Raw genomic sequence first — 14,526 nt, 5'->3', positions numbered from 1 at the left:
ATCATTGAACACAATCTTTTGTAGATTATTGGAGGCTATGATAGCCTAGCAGGCTTTTGTGAAGTTTTGCATTTTTTGAATCTAACCCTTGCTAATGAAAAGGATCAACTAGTAATACTCAGGACATAAAAGTTTAGCTGTATTTGTCTAACTTTGTACCTGCATACCAGCTTTTGGGCTTAACTGGTGTTTTGTTTGTTTTGCTGCACAGGGCTTTATAGAAGTTTGTAAGCATCTAACATAGCAATTCGTGGTCTGTACGGAGTAATAAGCAGTACATTTTCTGCAACTTAATAGTGCCTTTTTGAGTACTATTCAGACATTTTATATATTGTAGAATAGTGGATCTTAAAATGCTGTCACTTTCACATGTATTTGCACAACATAAATGTTCTTGTTAAAATTATGCTCTCTTAAGATGGTAATTCCATCGCAACTTCTGTAAGGTTCACACGTGTTTCATTCTTTTGCAGAACACACATGACCAACGTTCCTTAGCCCCAGGATCAAGCAATGCAGTCAAACTCTCAAGATTTTTTGATAAAGTTATTGAAAGGCAGCAAACGACAACATCACGTACAGACCTTGGAGGAATAAGTTACAATGAAAAGGAGCCATCAATGTTTAGAAGAAATAAATCCGGTTCTTCCTTTATCAACATAGGTTAGGTAATAATAGTTCATGTTTTTGAATAAAAAAGAAAAACTGATTTCTTTTTGTTTACACTATTATGCCCCAAATATTTCTTTTTGTTTGCTCTGTTATGCCCCAAGTATTATGATAAGGAAAGCACATTAAGAAAAGAAGAAATCAGATTCTAGTATTAGAAATACGTATGATGAACACATACATTAGTATTGATCCTCATTACAGGGAATGTATGAACTTTGCAGTATTACACTGTTTGGTCAGTATATAAATTATTTATTGACAGTGCATGAATGGTAAATAGTAAATTTTGCGGCATTAAGAGTCTGTAATATTGCATGCAGTAGCTTTAGTTTATCCGGGAGTGAGAAGTTTTTACAGTTTTGTTTATGGACATTAGAGGCATTTTTTTTGTCTTAACCTGTAGTATATAGTTTTGTGTTATGTTTGTGTTATCTTTAGGATATACATTGATGCTAGGAAATGTTTTGTTAAAGGGGTAATTTCATGAGGAGTTAGGGTTATTTTTAAGGCTGTTCCAGCAGTTGAACTGGTACAAGTTATAGGCATTATGTCCCATGGGACTGAATGTCCCATTTTGTTCTAGTAGTTTTGGGAATATCAGTGAAACTGATACCGAATAGGCCAACAATGTGGCAACTTATATTAAGGTGTTCAGGGTTTCCTTTGACTGCAGTCATTTTTTACTTCTATATATGTTATGAGTCATAAAAATGGCCAACAATGTATTTGTCAATAAAAAAGGTGTTGCTGTTGTTAGACTGTGGCCTTGGAGCAATTAAGCTTATTAGTGCTTTGCATGTGTTTTATGGTTACCATTCAGCCAAAGATCTGTTGCTCCTATGGACAGCTTACTGCATATTTTTTGTCTGTGGAGTATGTCCCATTCACAAAGTTTTTTCTGACATCAATGTTTTGCATGTATTCCCCTTACTTTTCATTGCTGGTTGAGTTAATAGTGAATTTGCTTCACATTCTTTTTGAATATTAATGTAAATTTTCTTGTTTTGCCTATTGTTGTTTTTGTTGTTTATTCAGTAATGTTCACTAAAGCCATTCAGTTCTTGTTTGCCTTATCTCAGTAATGGTTACCTTTGGTTCTACATTTTTCTGTTTTTATTTGTATATAACTTTCATTTTGGCATATATTCTTGTTATGCCCAGATGTACTTTCAGGAATGCTAAGTCTTGCAGCACATTGTCATCCTTGAGAAAGGACCTCCATTGCAGTGCTCTTCCTGTAGAAGAAAAGTTTGTATGCCCAGCCATACTTGTTAAGTTTGCAAGCTGTAGTCTAAGGAGCAGTGGTTTTCTTTTAAATGACATTAAAGTTTACAAGTGACATTCTCTCCCCCACTTTTGTCTCCCTTTCCTGAGGACTTCCTAGTTATCCCTGGGATGGCCCTGCCAGCATTTTTGTCTTGCGGCTCCTGTTTCTTCTGCTTTTGTGCTGCTCATCTGCATACCTTCTCCACCTTTTGCTTAGAGTAACCTCTCTGTCATTCTCAATCTCTGTGGATTTGCCTTCTTTGTGGCCTATCATCTTGAGTGGCCCTTGGGTATGGAGCTATGGCAGTCATTACGCTTTTCCACAAATATTTCATCAAACATCTCACACTGAAGGCACTTGAACATGATTTCATTGCTTTACACCCTTCTTGCAGGTAGGCGTCCATCTTTGGGTTTTCTTCTGCTGGAGCGGTTTCTTTTGAGTGCCAGTGTCCGGAATACTTCCATTTTATGACATGGAAAACTCCGGTTGGACCTGCGATTGCAAGTTCCCATCTTTCCTTCTGATGGACTTCTGGCAGCAGTGTTTACATTCTTGGGCACATCTGCTTTGTCTTCCCTCCTAAGCAGTGATTCAGACTACTTTATGGTGAATTTTTTATAAGAAAACAATGTGTTTACAATAAAATAAGTTTTTGCACAAACCCATTCATCATAAACTTTAGTACCCTCCTTTATTTCCTGTGCTCTCAGATGGAGACTGTCACCGTATAATGAGGAACAATGATAAATACTTCCGAGTAACTAGGAGATGGCCGAGTTTTGGAGCTGGAACCCCATCCTCTTTGGAACTTTTGTTCTGTGCACCTTGATGCGTCCATGCAGTTGAATGCCGTATGATAAATGGATTTGTAAAAAAAAAAACTTATCGTAAAAACATGCTACAGTATTTGCCTAAGAACATTCATGTAATACTTTAGTCTCAGTGCTGGATTAGGGTACCCTGTCAGTTTTTATTTTTGCTTTCACATATGCTCCTTTTTGTCAGAAATTTTGCTTTTTATCTGTACATGTACAGTACATCATATTGAATGCAAGAATTTGTGATATAAAATCTTTTGAACATCATACCTAAAATTAGAAAAAGAAACAGGTTTTAGTGAAACACAATGTCAGTTTGTCATATTTATGTATAGATATATATATATTTATATATTTTTTGTACATTATCAAACTTTACCCGTTAATGGTTAATTAAGGGGCATCATACAAAACCTCATTTGCTTCTCAATCTTTTAAAATGTCCCAACAAACAACAAACAAGAATGATCCAAAACAGACATTATTATTATTATTGTTATTTATTATTATTACTATTAAAGTTAGGAAGGTAAAATACTTCGCATTTCTGAAAGGCTCGGAACAAGGTGAATGAAATGTGACAAGCTGAGACGTTTAAGGTAGAAGGTTAACAACACTGTCCCTCTCCAGGTATGAGCGAAGGAACTCCTTTATAATCAGAATTCAGTAATCATCTGTTGCCACGATTAGTGATAAGTGATTAATATGAGAGTGACAGTAAGATGTTGGTGGTGAATATACCTATAAATCAAGTAAGGCACGATAATACCTTTTTCTTTTGTGTAGATGAGGAAATGAGTGTAAGAATTCCTGAAACTTAAATCATCATTTAGGTTTATGTGAACTATCATTATCATCTTTCATCCTAATAGCTCAAATCATTAGTGTATACAAAGAAATATTCAAATATTTCTAACCAGAAGCTATGTTTATCTATTACTCTTTAGATAGAGAGATTTTGATTTGAAGTAACTTTTACAATAAAAAATTTAAAAAAACCAAAATATTGCATTGACAAACAACATGATTACATGGCTAATTAAGTAAAACAATTAGGTATCATTGAAATACAGTGTTTATAATAAAGGGGGTTATAGACTGCCTAACAACAATTAACATTTAATAAATGCATTTTATAATAGTATATATTCACAGTCAAGACATCTTTAATGGTAGCATAATAAAAGTGAGGGATTTTTTATTTTTTCATTAGTCGTACAACATCACTTTCTTACTCAGATCTTGAACATAAGATTTGCTTGTAATGTCAGTCATTAGGGTGAATCTCGAGACCTTGGTATTCAAAGGTCAAAGGGGAAATATACTTTATTTACATTGAAAATTATATCTTATTACAGCTAAATTAAAAATGGTAGAATTATAAATATTGCAAAGAGCTGCTTTTGGTATGTTTACAATAACTAGGCTTGAATATCTAATTTGATTTTGATATGAAAATAGCATGAAAATTACAACTGAAAAGTTGGTAATAAAACATTTTGAAGGTTAAGGTTATGGGTATTCAAGTTATGCCAAAGGGAATTTAAAAATGTCTGGCAATTTAATGCTTAGGGAATTATAAGTGATCTACCAATTTAAATGTGAAAATATCTCTCTTTACACATTATAGTGTTTAGGCTTGTTATTAGGTAATTACATAAAAAAATTTCGTACAATTAAGTAAAGCCCACAATTTCATAAGTGTACAAAACTAGTCAAGTTTTCTCTTAATTGCGATATAAAAACTTTCTGTATTAACTCTGTAAATATATCCTTCAAGCTAAAAACTGTAGAATGTAGCACATACAACAATAATTCTGCTTCATGGAAAACTTGACTAGAAAACAATGCATAGTATGAAGACAAACATCCATGCAATGGAAAACTTCATAATGCTTCACCTGTTAACAAAGACTATTTTTTTGTAACACTGATATTTTTAAATCATTACCCAAGTCCCCTCATATAAATGTAGATGGTATTGTATTAGATTTATTTTATATATATAACACACAATTTACATAAAATTTTAGCAATCACTGTATAAAAGTAGATGCACTTGATCCTTAAGTCATCAAAAGTTGGTTCTTTTTTATTTTTAGTCAGAGTAGTTTTTAATTAGCCAATACCCAAATGTACTTTGGTAGCAACTACAATTCTCACAGGGTAAAGTTCACATGTGGGTGTGTGAATTTTCCACCTTGGATTGTAAAAGCAAGATATTTAACAATCAACATTCTGATGATAGAAGAGAAATAATAGGGTAAATAGCAGTAAAATTAATTTAATTTGTTGAATTTTCTAACGTTCTATTAAACTTGAACTAACAGATATTTCTAATGGAGAAATAATGTACGGGGAAGTACAAAAGTATAACTTATAATATATATTATGTAGATGTAAAATGAATATATTATCTAACCCAATATTTTAACAAGGCCATTCTGCATTATGAATAACATTCAGAGAGAATTCATATGCATTACTCCATACAGATACAGAAGACACTTTTTAGTAGTGCTATTCTTAGGATGGAATTTTACAACTGGTGATGTATTATTCAGCGATAAAAAGTAAAACCTAGAATTAAGGCAATTATCATTAGCTTTTTTCTCTTGTGTCAAGTGTAAACTTAAACTCATACATCATAAGTTATTCTTTTCAAATGCTTTTTCAATGAAAACCTCAACTTTCAAAAATACAGATGACTTCAAAATAAAAATGTACTTGCAAATATTTCAAAACTTAGGAAAATTATTTTACTACGGGACGACTTGTACAGACTTGCTCTTACAGTGAGTACAACATTTTCCTTTCTGGAACATATCAAATTCAGCTAAAGGATAAATCATATTCAAAATAACTATGCCCTAAAAGTTGTTAGTCATTGTGGAACAGTATTATGTATTGCACATTTAGACTGCTTATAAACTTCAAACACTTTGGAAAAATAGCATATGATATTATATTTGTTACAGAATTAGATGGAGTCTTAAATACACTACAGATTAACCTTCCAGATAGATTAGCACTAAATATAAAACCAGCATTTTGATTATTCAGATACATCTTTTACAAAATCACGGTTTTGATGTTCTAACCAACTAAATTAGTTTTGTTGAGGTTTCAAATAAAGACCATCTTACTTTTTCACCTCATTATAGCTGGTTTATCCTTGAGACTTATAAGTATTAACAAATTGTATGGTTAACAATACCCCTCAGTTCTACCATGTAAGCCTTCCTTAGAAAAGTTTCCTTCAGCAGTAGAGTTTAAGAGTAAAGGAAAGGATATAAAAGGTTCAGTGTAACATTTCTAGTTATTAAAATAATACATTTTCATATTTTACTTCTGAGAAGGACAAGAGGTTCCACAGTACCAAGGTTGCACAACTGATAGCTTGTTTAGTGCCAAGAATGAATTATGTTAATTACTTGCAGTTAATACACATTAAGGGAAGTATGTACACATGATATTGGTTCATATTCAGTCATTCCTTTTTATTAATGATATTACCATGGTAATGATATTAGTTAGGAAATTAAATAACAATTATGTTAGACTAGTAATTCTAGCCTCATCCCAAGGGACACAGAGCTGCAATGAATCCACCCCATAAATGTCTGTTCCCTAAGGTCATTCCAACATTCCTCTCCTATTTCCCTCAGTTTTCCTGCAATATGTCAACCTTGGTTTACCCCTCCCATGACTTCCTCAGCAGTCTACCCTGGTACTTACACCACCAGTGTTCCTTCTCTCCTGAAAATATGTCCCATCTACTGGCATCTAGACAGTCTTTTATAGTAAGCAGTGGGTTTCACTTAACTCCTATTATTCTTCCTGTTGGGGTACTATCCTGACTCTGAATTTCTGATATTCTTCTCAAGACGTGCCCATATATAAATATTGGTTTAGTCAGACCTACCACTTACTTTAGTGTACCTGCAGTATTATTCCACAATCATTTGAGCATTACAACTGCCTACTCTACCTTTTTCATCCTCTCAAATTTTTATTCTTAATGATCATCTTTCGAGACACGTGTGCCTAAATACCCAAAACACTCATTACTTTTATCTCTCCATCTCCAGTAGTACATTCAGTGGGGTTCTACATTCATATTAATAAAGAAACTAACAGCTTGTAAAGCAATAACCTTTTCCTCACTCATTTACTAAATCTCAAAGTACCTAAGTGCATTTATCTTTGTGCTATTCAGATATCAGGGAGCCATTTAAAAGATGTAGTACAATAGTACTGCCTTATAAAGTGAAAATACTTTAGCAAACAATTTCAAACAAACAAAAATTTAAATCATTAATGTTCCATAAATCCAAAGTCTTACTTTACTAATGCTATATTGCCTATTGCGGTGCAGCTCTAGCCATGAATGAACCATCAACAGAGAATACAGACTTGAATCTTGTAGTCAACAAATTCATCTAGAGGGTGCCTCACAATTGCCATTAGCTACTTTGGTGAGCAGAAGTAATGGGAATGAAGAAACCAACTTCAGGGACTGTAAGGATGTTACTTCATAAAGTATGGGGTTTGTCAGTGTCCTAACAAAGTACATATGTCTTTCTTACTGAAGCCAAGTCTTCAAAGGAGGCAGCATGCAGCTCTTGTTGACTGGAACTGATAAAAGCTGGACTTTTCAGATATTCTGGAGAACCTGTACTGTTTATAGTACTGGTATTTTTGGATGGTGTTTGCCAAAATATGTAGTAATAAGTTTATCACAGATAAATCTGTTGTGTGCTGTTGCTTGGAGACAGAATAGGTACCAAATGCACAATGAGTAATCGAGTGAAAAACATACGCTAGTGGTAACTGGGCTGTGAGGTAAGGCAAAAGTGGGTGGTATTTTTAAGTTAGTGTAGTGAAAGAATAACTGTCTAGAGAACAAGGAAGCTATCTTGACCTCCCCATAGACACTGACCTTGGTAAAGGGGGTAGTTGTCCTCTTAGAATCATGATCTGATAACCTGGTTTAAGACTTTGGAAGTCTTAAGACTTTCTGGGATGAGATGAAGAGACAACAAAGAAAGAGAGAAGGTTAAAAGGTGAGGAGTAGTTATAATCTCCTCATGTTTATTAGTTTTACATTAGTTATCTGTATACTGTTATGTCAAGAGTCTGTCAATTAGAATTCCTTTGGCAGTGAGTTGGTACTTGTCATGAGAAGTTCTGGGTTTAAAAACTTCCCTTCTACTGCTCTCAAGTGATGCCAATAGACTTTAGGTGTTTCAGAAGACCATGATGGGTGCGCATGTTTTTGGCTGCTGTATCAGGTGTCATGTCTCATATCTTCCATTACAGGTGTCTAAGATCAGTACGGAGCTTTTAAGTGTCAGGCTTTTATATCTAAAACTCCTGTATTAGGCAGGAATGCCTTCATGGTTGTCTAGTGTCCGAGTTTTTGTCTTGGGTTCTTGTATCAGCATCCATCTTTCAGTGACCTGTATCAGGCATCAGCATCCATCTTTCAGTGACCTGTATCAGGCATTTGTTTTTTGGTGATCATCAGTAATGGGCATTCCTGTCTCAAGCTTTCATTGCAGCATCTGCATTTCAGTGGTAATAATGGGTGTCCTGTATCAGGTGGTAATGTCCTATTATATTTTCTATGCAACAGCTCATACTGCTCTGGGTATCAGTACTTCGTGAGCCTGTTAATGGTCTTTTACTGTGATAACTGATTTGTATGGAACAACCATCCTTTGAATTACGTTAACAGCAAGCCAATTCATCTGTTGGTGATGTGTTTCTTGATAGAGTAAGAAGGCCCTTTGCCAAAATTATTCTTTTAGGCTGCAATGACCGCCTTGCTCAGTCGTCAGAACCATCAGTTTACAAGCATCCTTTATTCTCATCTGGCCTTAACACGGGGGTGGGTGGACAAGGTGTTTTGTTGTTATACCATCAGCTTTTATATTCTTCTCAGAACAGCAAAACAGAAGACTAAACAACTGTGACAATTAGGCAAATTTACTATGCATAATAGGGTGCAATTTTCATAACTAAAAATTACCAGTTCACTCAGTCTAAACCTCTTTGTGTGTACTGCTATTGAGTAGTTTGATGAAATGGGTCAGATCTAGAGATATGGAAAAAACCTACACAATTCATTTAAACAACATTTGGAAGCATCCAGATGATAAACGGTGTCCATGACTAAGTAAACACTGTCTCTTTCCAAGTTAAGCTTCAAAGTACCATGGGGAAAATGAGTACACTGTACATCCAGGCAATATGAAGTATCTTATACTTCGCTGACTATCCAAAAATGCAGAACTGATGAGATATCGGATTCCAGGTTGCTGAGATAACAAATGACTATTGTGAAATTGTGAGCAGGAAATACCCTTTGGTGAGGGTTAATCACCAAAGGGAAGACTATAGACTTAATTTTCAAGTTGAAGACTCCATTCACATTTAACACAGAACCACTGTGGTAATATAGCATTAAGTATACAGTAATAGAGAGTTCTTTGTATTGTAAGAACAATTTTTTACTTATATTTAATTCCCTATAAAAATAACACTTTATAAATTTAAAATGATCATACTACAGTTTGCCTAATGTTTGATATTTTTAAAGTGTTAAAATAAAATTCAGACTCATCAATAAAATGCCCCATTATTCTCTGAATGCACACGCTTTTTTCATTGCTTCACTAAGAATAGCTTTAGCTTGTGAAATAGCTTCAAGGCACATTCCGTAGTCACAATTATTAAAGTATCAGTCTTGTGGGAATGAGGGGATTACAGAAATTTAGCTTTGTTGTCCACCTGATATATGAAATTTATCATTCTAAAGGGAACTTTTCCTCTATATTTAAAATGGACATGCTGTGATTGTAAGAATTAGTTGAGAAATGTAAAGAAGCAAGCCTCTGGGTTATACAAAATGTGCTTAGAAAATTACAGACGGGTGAAATAAGATGGGACTTTGTCAATACAGTACTGCTTGGTGAAAATTTACCAAGGGCTTCATACAGATATTTGTTAAGTAAAAAAAAAACTGGGCCAGAAGTTTTGCAAATACTTATAAAGATGAGTATTTAACTTCATCAACTTGCCATTTCCAGTGCATTCTCACATTACGTATAGGGTAATTTTTCCTAAAAATTTTGTTCTTAAATACTGACGATACATAGAATGTTTAAAAAAAAACAAATGTTCCCCTGAGACTGTGGAACAAGGGAGTCTTCTGAGTAATGTCCTGTAGCTCTCAAAAACACTACTGTAAAGTCAAATCAGCACCAAACTTTATACAAATGTGCCAGCTTTAATATTTACACTTTTGCCCCTTTTGATATACAGTACATTGGAGAAATTTCCTGCGTAGCACCCGTTTGATAAAATTTGTGTATGCTCAAAACCACAGAAATGTTTGCAATGGTTCCCAATTTTCCCTCAAAGAGCATACAGTTGTGGTAAATGGTGATTAGTTTACATTTATAACAAAACAACATATATTTTTTTAAGAAAAATAATCTATATCTCAGCCCTTTCTTATAATAATTATGGTTACCTATAAAGAAGATATTACATCTGTAATGGTCTTTAATGATGAAAAGAAGTGACCATTACCCCCAAAAACTTTTAACAAACTTTAATAACATATACTCTGAACACTGTCAAAAATGGTATAATGAGAATGTATTGTGGGTCTTACATGATGTCTTTTTACAGATGATAAGAGGAATGAATTGTCGAAACAAATCTTGTTACACGAGCCTTTCTTGTCGAGGATCACTGTATTGAGTTGCATTATGGTTCAGCATGTGAGTGGGGCCTATAAGAAACTTTTGAGAATATTTATTATAACACAAGCTTCAAGGTGCGAAAATAAGAAAGCTAATCAGCTGGCCCTGTTGCAGGCTAAGTGACTACCGTACTTGAGTGTTAAATTAATACATATTTATATGCAGTTATTGGCCATGTTCTGATGTAAGTTATTTTCTTATGTTAGGTTAGGTCAGGATATATATATATATCAGTATATATATATTATGTGCAATGTGGGCATTTCCACTTATTGAATACTGTCGACTGGCAAATGAACCGTACATAAATATACTTCTTGGGTTATCAAGCAAAAGATCTATCTTAGCACACACCTGCATGCAAGCAGCAGTATCAGTAGTATATTAGCAGCAGCACCATTCTCCTGACTGCTAGCATTGGCGAGTATGAATTCTGCATCAAAAGGTATGCTTGTTTTGTTAACAGGCTGTTAAAAAAAATTCAGTGCAAAGACTGAATAAGCTGGCATACAATATTAACAATATGCTTTGCAACTTTCAAGTAAAAGTAACTAGAGTCACTACAAAAATGTTTTAAAAGTTTTTTTAGCATCAAAACACATATGTGGCCATATGCCCCTATTGCTCTCTGTCAGTTATTACTTTAACTGATCAGCAGTACCAGATGTATCACTACATTGATGTTACCTGGGAGACTGTAAAAGAGGTGCTCCCTCTTTCTGTGAGCCTTGGTTGTTACCTGCAGTACGCCCTCTTCCAGATATAGCAGCAACTGATCTTTGTAAAGATGACAGCATCACTGATACTGTAGGTGGAGCACTTTCTCCTTCACTACTTGGGTCTCTTGGTAGTTCAGCAGTTTCTGAGGCAGTATCTCTCAGAGGAGTTGGAGGAGTACTGCCAGGAGGCGGAGAGCACATACTCATTGACCGACGAGTTGCTAGTAACTGATTAGACCTTTGACTTCTCAGACGGTCTTCACATAATGATCTCTGGCGTGAAAGCTTACGTTTACGTGCACTGGTGTAAACAAGTCGGTCAAGTAGGAACTGTTCTGCTGGTGTCATTTTTGTGAGCTGGACTAACAATGAAGACAAACGGCGCTGGGTGGGCCCTGCTCGGCAAAGTTCTGAACTACGATTCAGTAAAAGCTGCGATCTACTGCGATATAAAGATGTGAATTGATCTTCTAAAACTGGTCTCTCATCCAGACTATATAGACGTGCATATCGTCTAAGCTTTTCTCTCTCTGTTCTAACAGCTTTTTCTAATCTTACTAAATCACCCTCAGTAAGGTTCCCTAATTTGTCTGTTGCCAAAGCTTCATGAAGTTCAGCTAGTGCAGACTCTAAACGGCCCTCAGCAATGTCTCTGTCTACTTGTCTTGCAACACCTCGCTGCTCCTCAGCAAGTTGTCGTGCTAATAACTGCACTTCCCAGTCTTGTGAATTCAACTCTGTTTCACCACTCTCACCTGGTTCAGCATCATCATCATCTATCTCATCTTCATTTTCATCATCATCATCACCATCATCATCATCATCATCACCATTATCCTCACCATCAACACCACTAACAAGAAAAATATCCTCAGAAATTTGGTCATCATCACCTATTTCCTCATCAAATTCATTGTCATAGTTTTGTGATAATTCTCCAAATAGTATGTGATCTTCATCTGATGAGAATGAGCAGAGGTCCTCATCAGTGGAAGAACCAATATCTAATATTATGTGATTAGGGTCATGAGTAGTTTCCAGTGACCTTGCAAAACGGTTTGGATGAATAGAACGCTGGTCAAGAGAACTCTGTCTAGGCCAAGATCGCCGAGCTGCAAGGGGTGCATGCATCCTCTCAGGAGAACCATCTGGCGATTGATGAATGATGGACTCAATTGAATTGCACCTCTGAAACAGAAATAGGAAAATTAATATTCTGGAAGAGTTGAAGAAACAAATAGAGAAAGGAAGACATATTGAGATAAACATACAGGTAAATGAAGAGTTCTAGCTATGAGGTTTATAAAATCTATGCAGAAAGAAATACTACTAAATTACTGGCAATTTTAGGGACTTATCTCTTTCTAACACTGGTTGTGGCCTCCTGCTTAATACATTACAGGAATTTTGGTGATAATGTCTTCAACACTTTTCCTATTAAAATCAATGTTAGAAGCATGTTTCACAAATGTGATTTTAACTGATATGCATACCCAGCCCCCCTAGGAGGTACCACTTAAAGCATGCCATGTGTGGCACATTGTAGATGGTACAAAAGGTTCTATGCCCCAGCTACATTACTTTCTGCTACTCAGGTTTCATTCATTCCCATTGTTGTCTTCCTACATGGCTGTCCAACATATATTACCTTGCTCCAATTTTTATCTTATTGCAGAACAAATCCTTTGAGAGCCTTGAAATCTACTAAGTAGTTTCATTAAATTAAATTATGACAATAGCAACAACTTCTGAGTGAAGTAATTTAGTTTCTGTCTAGAAGTAAATATGGATCAGTGTACAAATAATGAAAGTGACAAAGCTCTTTCAAATCCTGAAACCAGCTAAAGACAACATTGCAATTGGGCTCATCAAGTGCCTGTAATAAACCTGTCTGAAGTACTAGAAGTTTTTTTTTACAAGAAGAGAAATTTCAAATACTTGGACAACTCGTAAGCTGCAGCAATCCTATTGAGTTACCTGTAAGATAATGAGCAGCGGAATTACACTATACAGTATCTATATGGTATCAAGGCCACCTATGATGCCAATAAAGGGGTAAGACGTAATTGCAATTCATGTAATTTCATAAAGAAAAACCCTACACAGAAGTTGTGCCGTCAGTGCACCTCATGCGGTGCACTGTAGGCATTACTTAGGTTCTTTGCAGTGTGCCTTCGGCCCCTAGCTGCAACCCCTTTCGTTCCTTTTACTGTACCTCTTTTAATATTCTCTTTCTTCCATCTTACTTTCCACCCCTCCTAACAACTGATTCATAGTGCAAATGCGAGGTTTTCCTCCTGTTACACCTTTCAAACCTTTTACTGTCAATTTCCGTTTCAGCACTGAATGACCTCATAGGTCCCAGTGCTTGGCCTTCGGCCTAAATTCTATATTCAATTCAATCTTAAAAAAAATTATTCTACTAATTCAACTATCATTACTGCTTATAACTACAGTTATCTCCTTGCCAAGATGTTAAGATGAGGAGTGATGACATCCCTGCTGCTATGCCAACTGGAGAATGCATCTTATCAGGTATTCCAATTTCCTGATGAACTCAAAATATCCATCCAACTTGTGTACTAAATTTTGTAACTAAAAAAGATAACAGGATGCATTTATCATGCTTTGTTAAACACTAATTAATCTACAGTACTAGAATTATAGTGTAATGAATGTACAAAGGCATTTGTGCTTCAACATAGTTACAGATCATGGGTCAGTGTTATTTACAGGTCAAATATATTTCACATTAAGTGTGATACATGCATATTAAGAGTTACTATTATAACAATTATCTGCCATAACTTGGCTGCATCACAAGAATGAACTTTCTCATACAAACATACTCATGAATTATCTCAAGTTTCTTTCTAAAAATCTAAACTCTCCATGACTCTTCTACACACGAAAAGTGATACTTAATAATGAGAAATTTAAAATACACAAAATATTATCCTGCAAATTGGTGACATGATGCCTTAAATTAGAAAACAAAACTATTTAGTAGTTACAGATAAAAGCTTTCAATCTTAATAAAATGCTGGATGCTATTTTCTTATTTCAGACTATAGATCCAACTGTGAGACTTAATTCTCCAGTTCAGTGATAGTGTCATCCAGTACTCTGATAGCTCATGCAAGTGACAATAATAATTACTTCAATCATTAATGGGCCATTAAAGCAAACACATCATCAGATCAAGTTGACAGCAATGAATAAAATAACAACTACAGTACATTATGGGATACTTTAACTACAGAAATCATGCT

General features: G+C 35.0%; 2 protein-coding genes across 11 annotated transcripts in view; one reads left to right on the top strand and one right to left on the bottom strand.

The window, feature by feature from the left end:
- Nucleotides 1-14,526, top strand: part of LOC136840062 (rab-like protein 3) — a 29,900-nt gene that overhangs the window by 13,278 nt on the left and 2,096 nt on the right. For 2 of the 10 annotated variants that reach the window (XM_067106398.1, XM_067106397.1), the window contains exons 5-6: nucleotides 474-663; nucleotides 2,653-5,362. In XM_067106398.1, the coding sequence (XP_066962499.1) occupies nucleotides 474-663; nucleotides 2,653-2,771 (309 nt within the window). In that variant the 3' untranslated portion in view covers nucleotides 2,772-5,362. Of the gene's footprint in view, nucleotides 1-473; nucleotides 669-873; nucleotides 908-2,652; nucleotides 5,363-13,710; nucleotides 13,790-14,526 lie in introns of those variants that run through there. The other 8 variants (XM_067106405.1, XM_067106404.1, XR_010853523.1 and 5 more) reach the window with 7 other exon arrangements.
- The window catches only part of LOC136840061 (uncharacterized), a 1,603,746-nt gene continuing 1,592,291 nt past the window's right edge, over nucleotides 3,072-14,526 (bottom strand). Inside the window, 1 exon segment of the mRNA XM_067106396.1 lies at nucleotides 3,072-12,442. Coding sequence (XP_066962497.1) covers nucleotides 11,219-12,442 — 1,224 coding nt within the window. The 3' untranslated portion in view covers nucleotides 3,072-11,218.

This window comes from Macrobrachium rosenbergii, chromosome 7 (genome assembly GCF_040412425.1).
Source record: "Macrobrachium rosenbergii isolate ZJJX-2024 chromosome 7, ASM4041242v1, whole genome shotgun sequence".
NCBI lineage: Eukaryota > Metazoa > Arthropoda > Malacostraca > Decapoda > Palaemonidae > Macrobrachium > Macrobrachium rosenbergii.
This window is presented reverse-complemented; position numbering and strand designations above follow the sequence as displayed.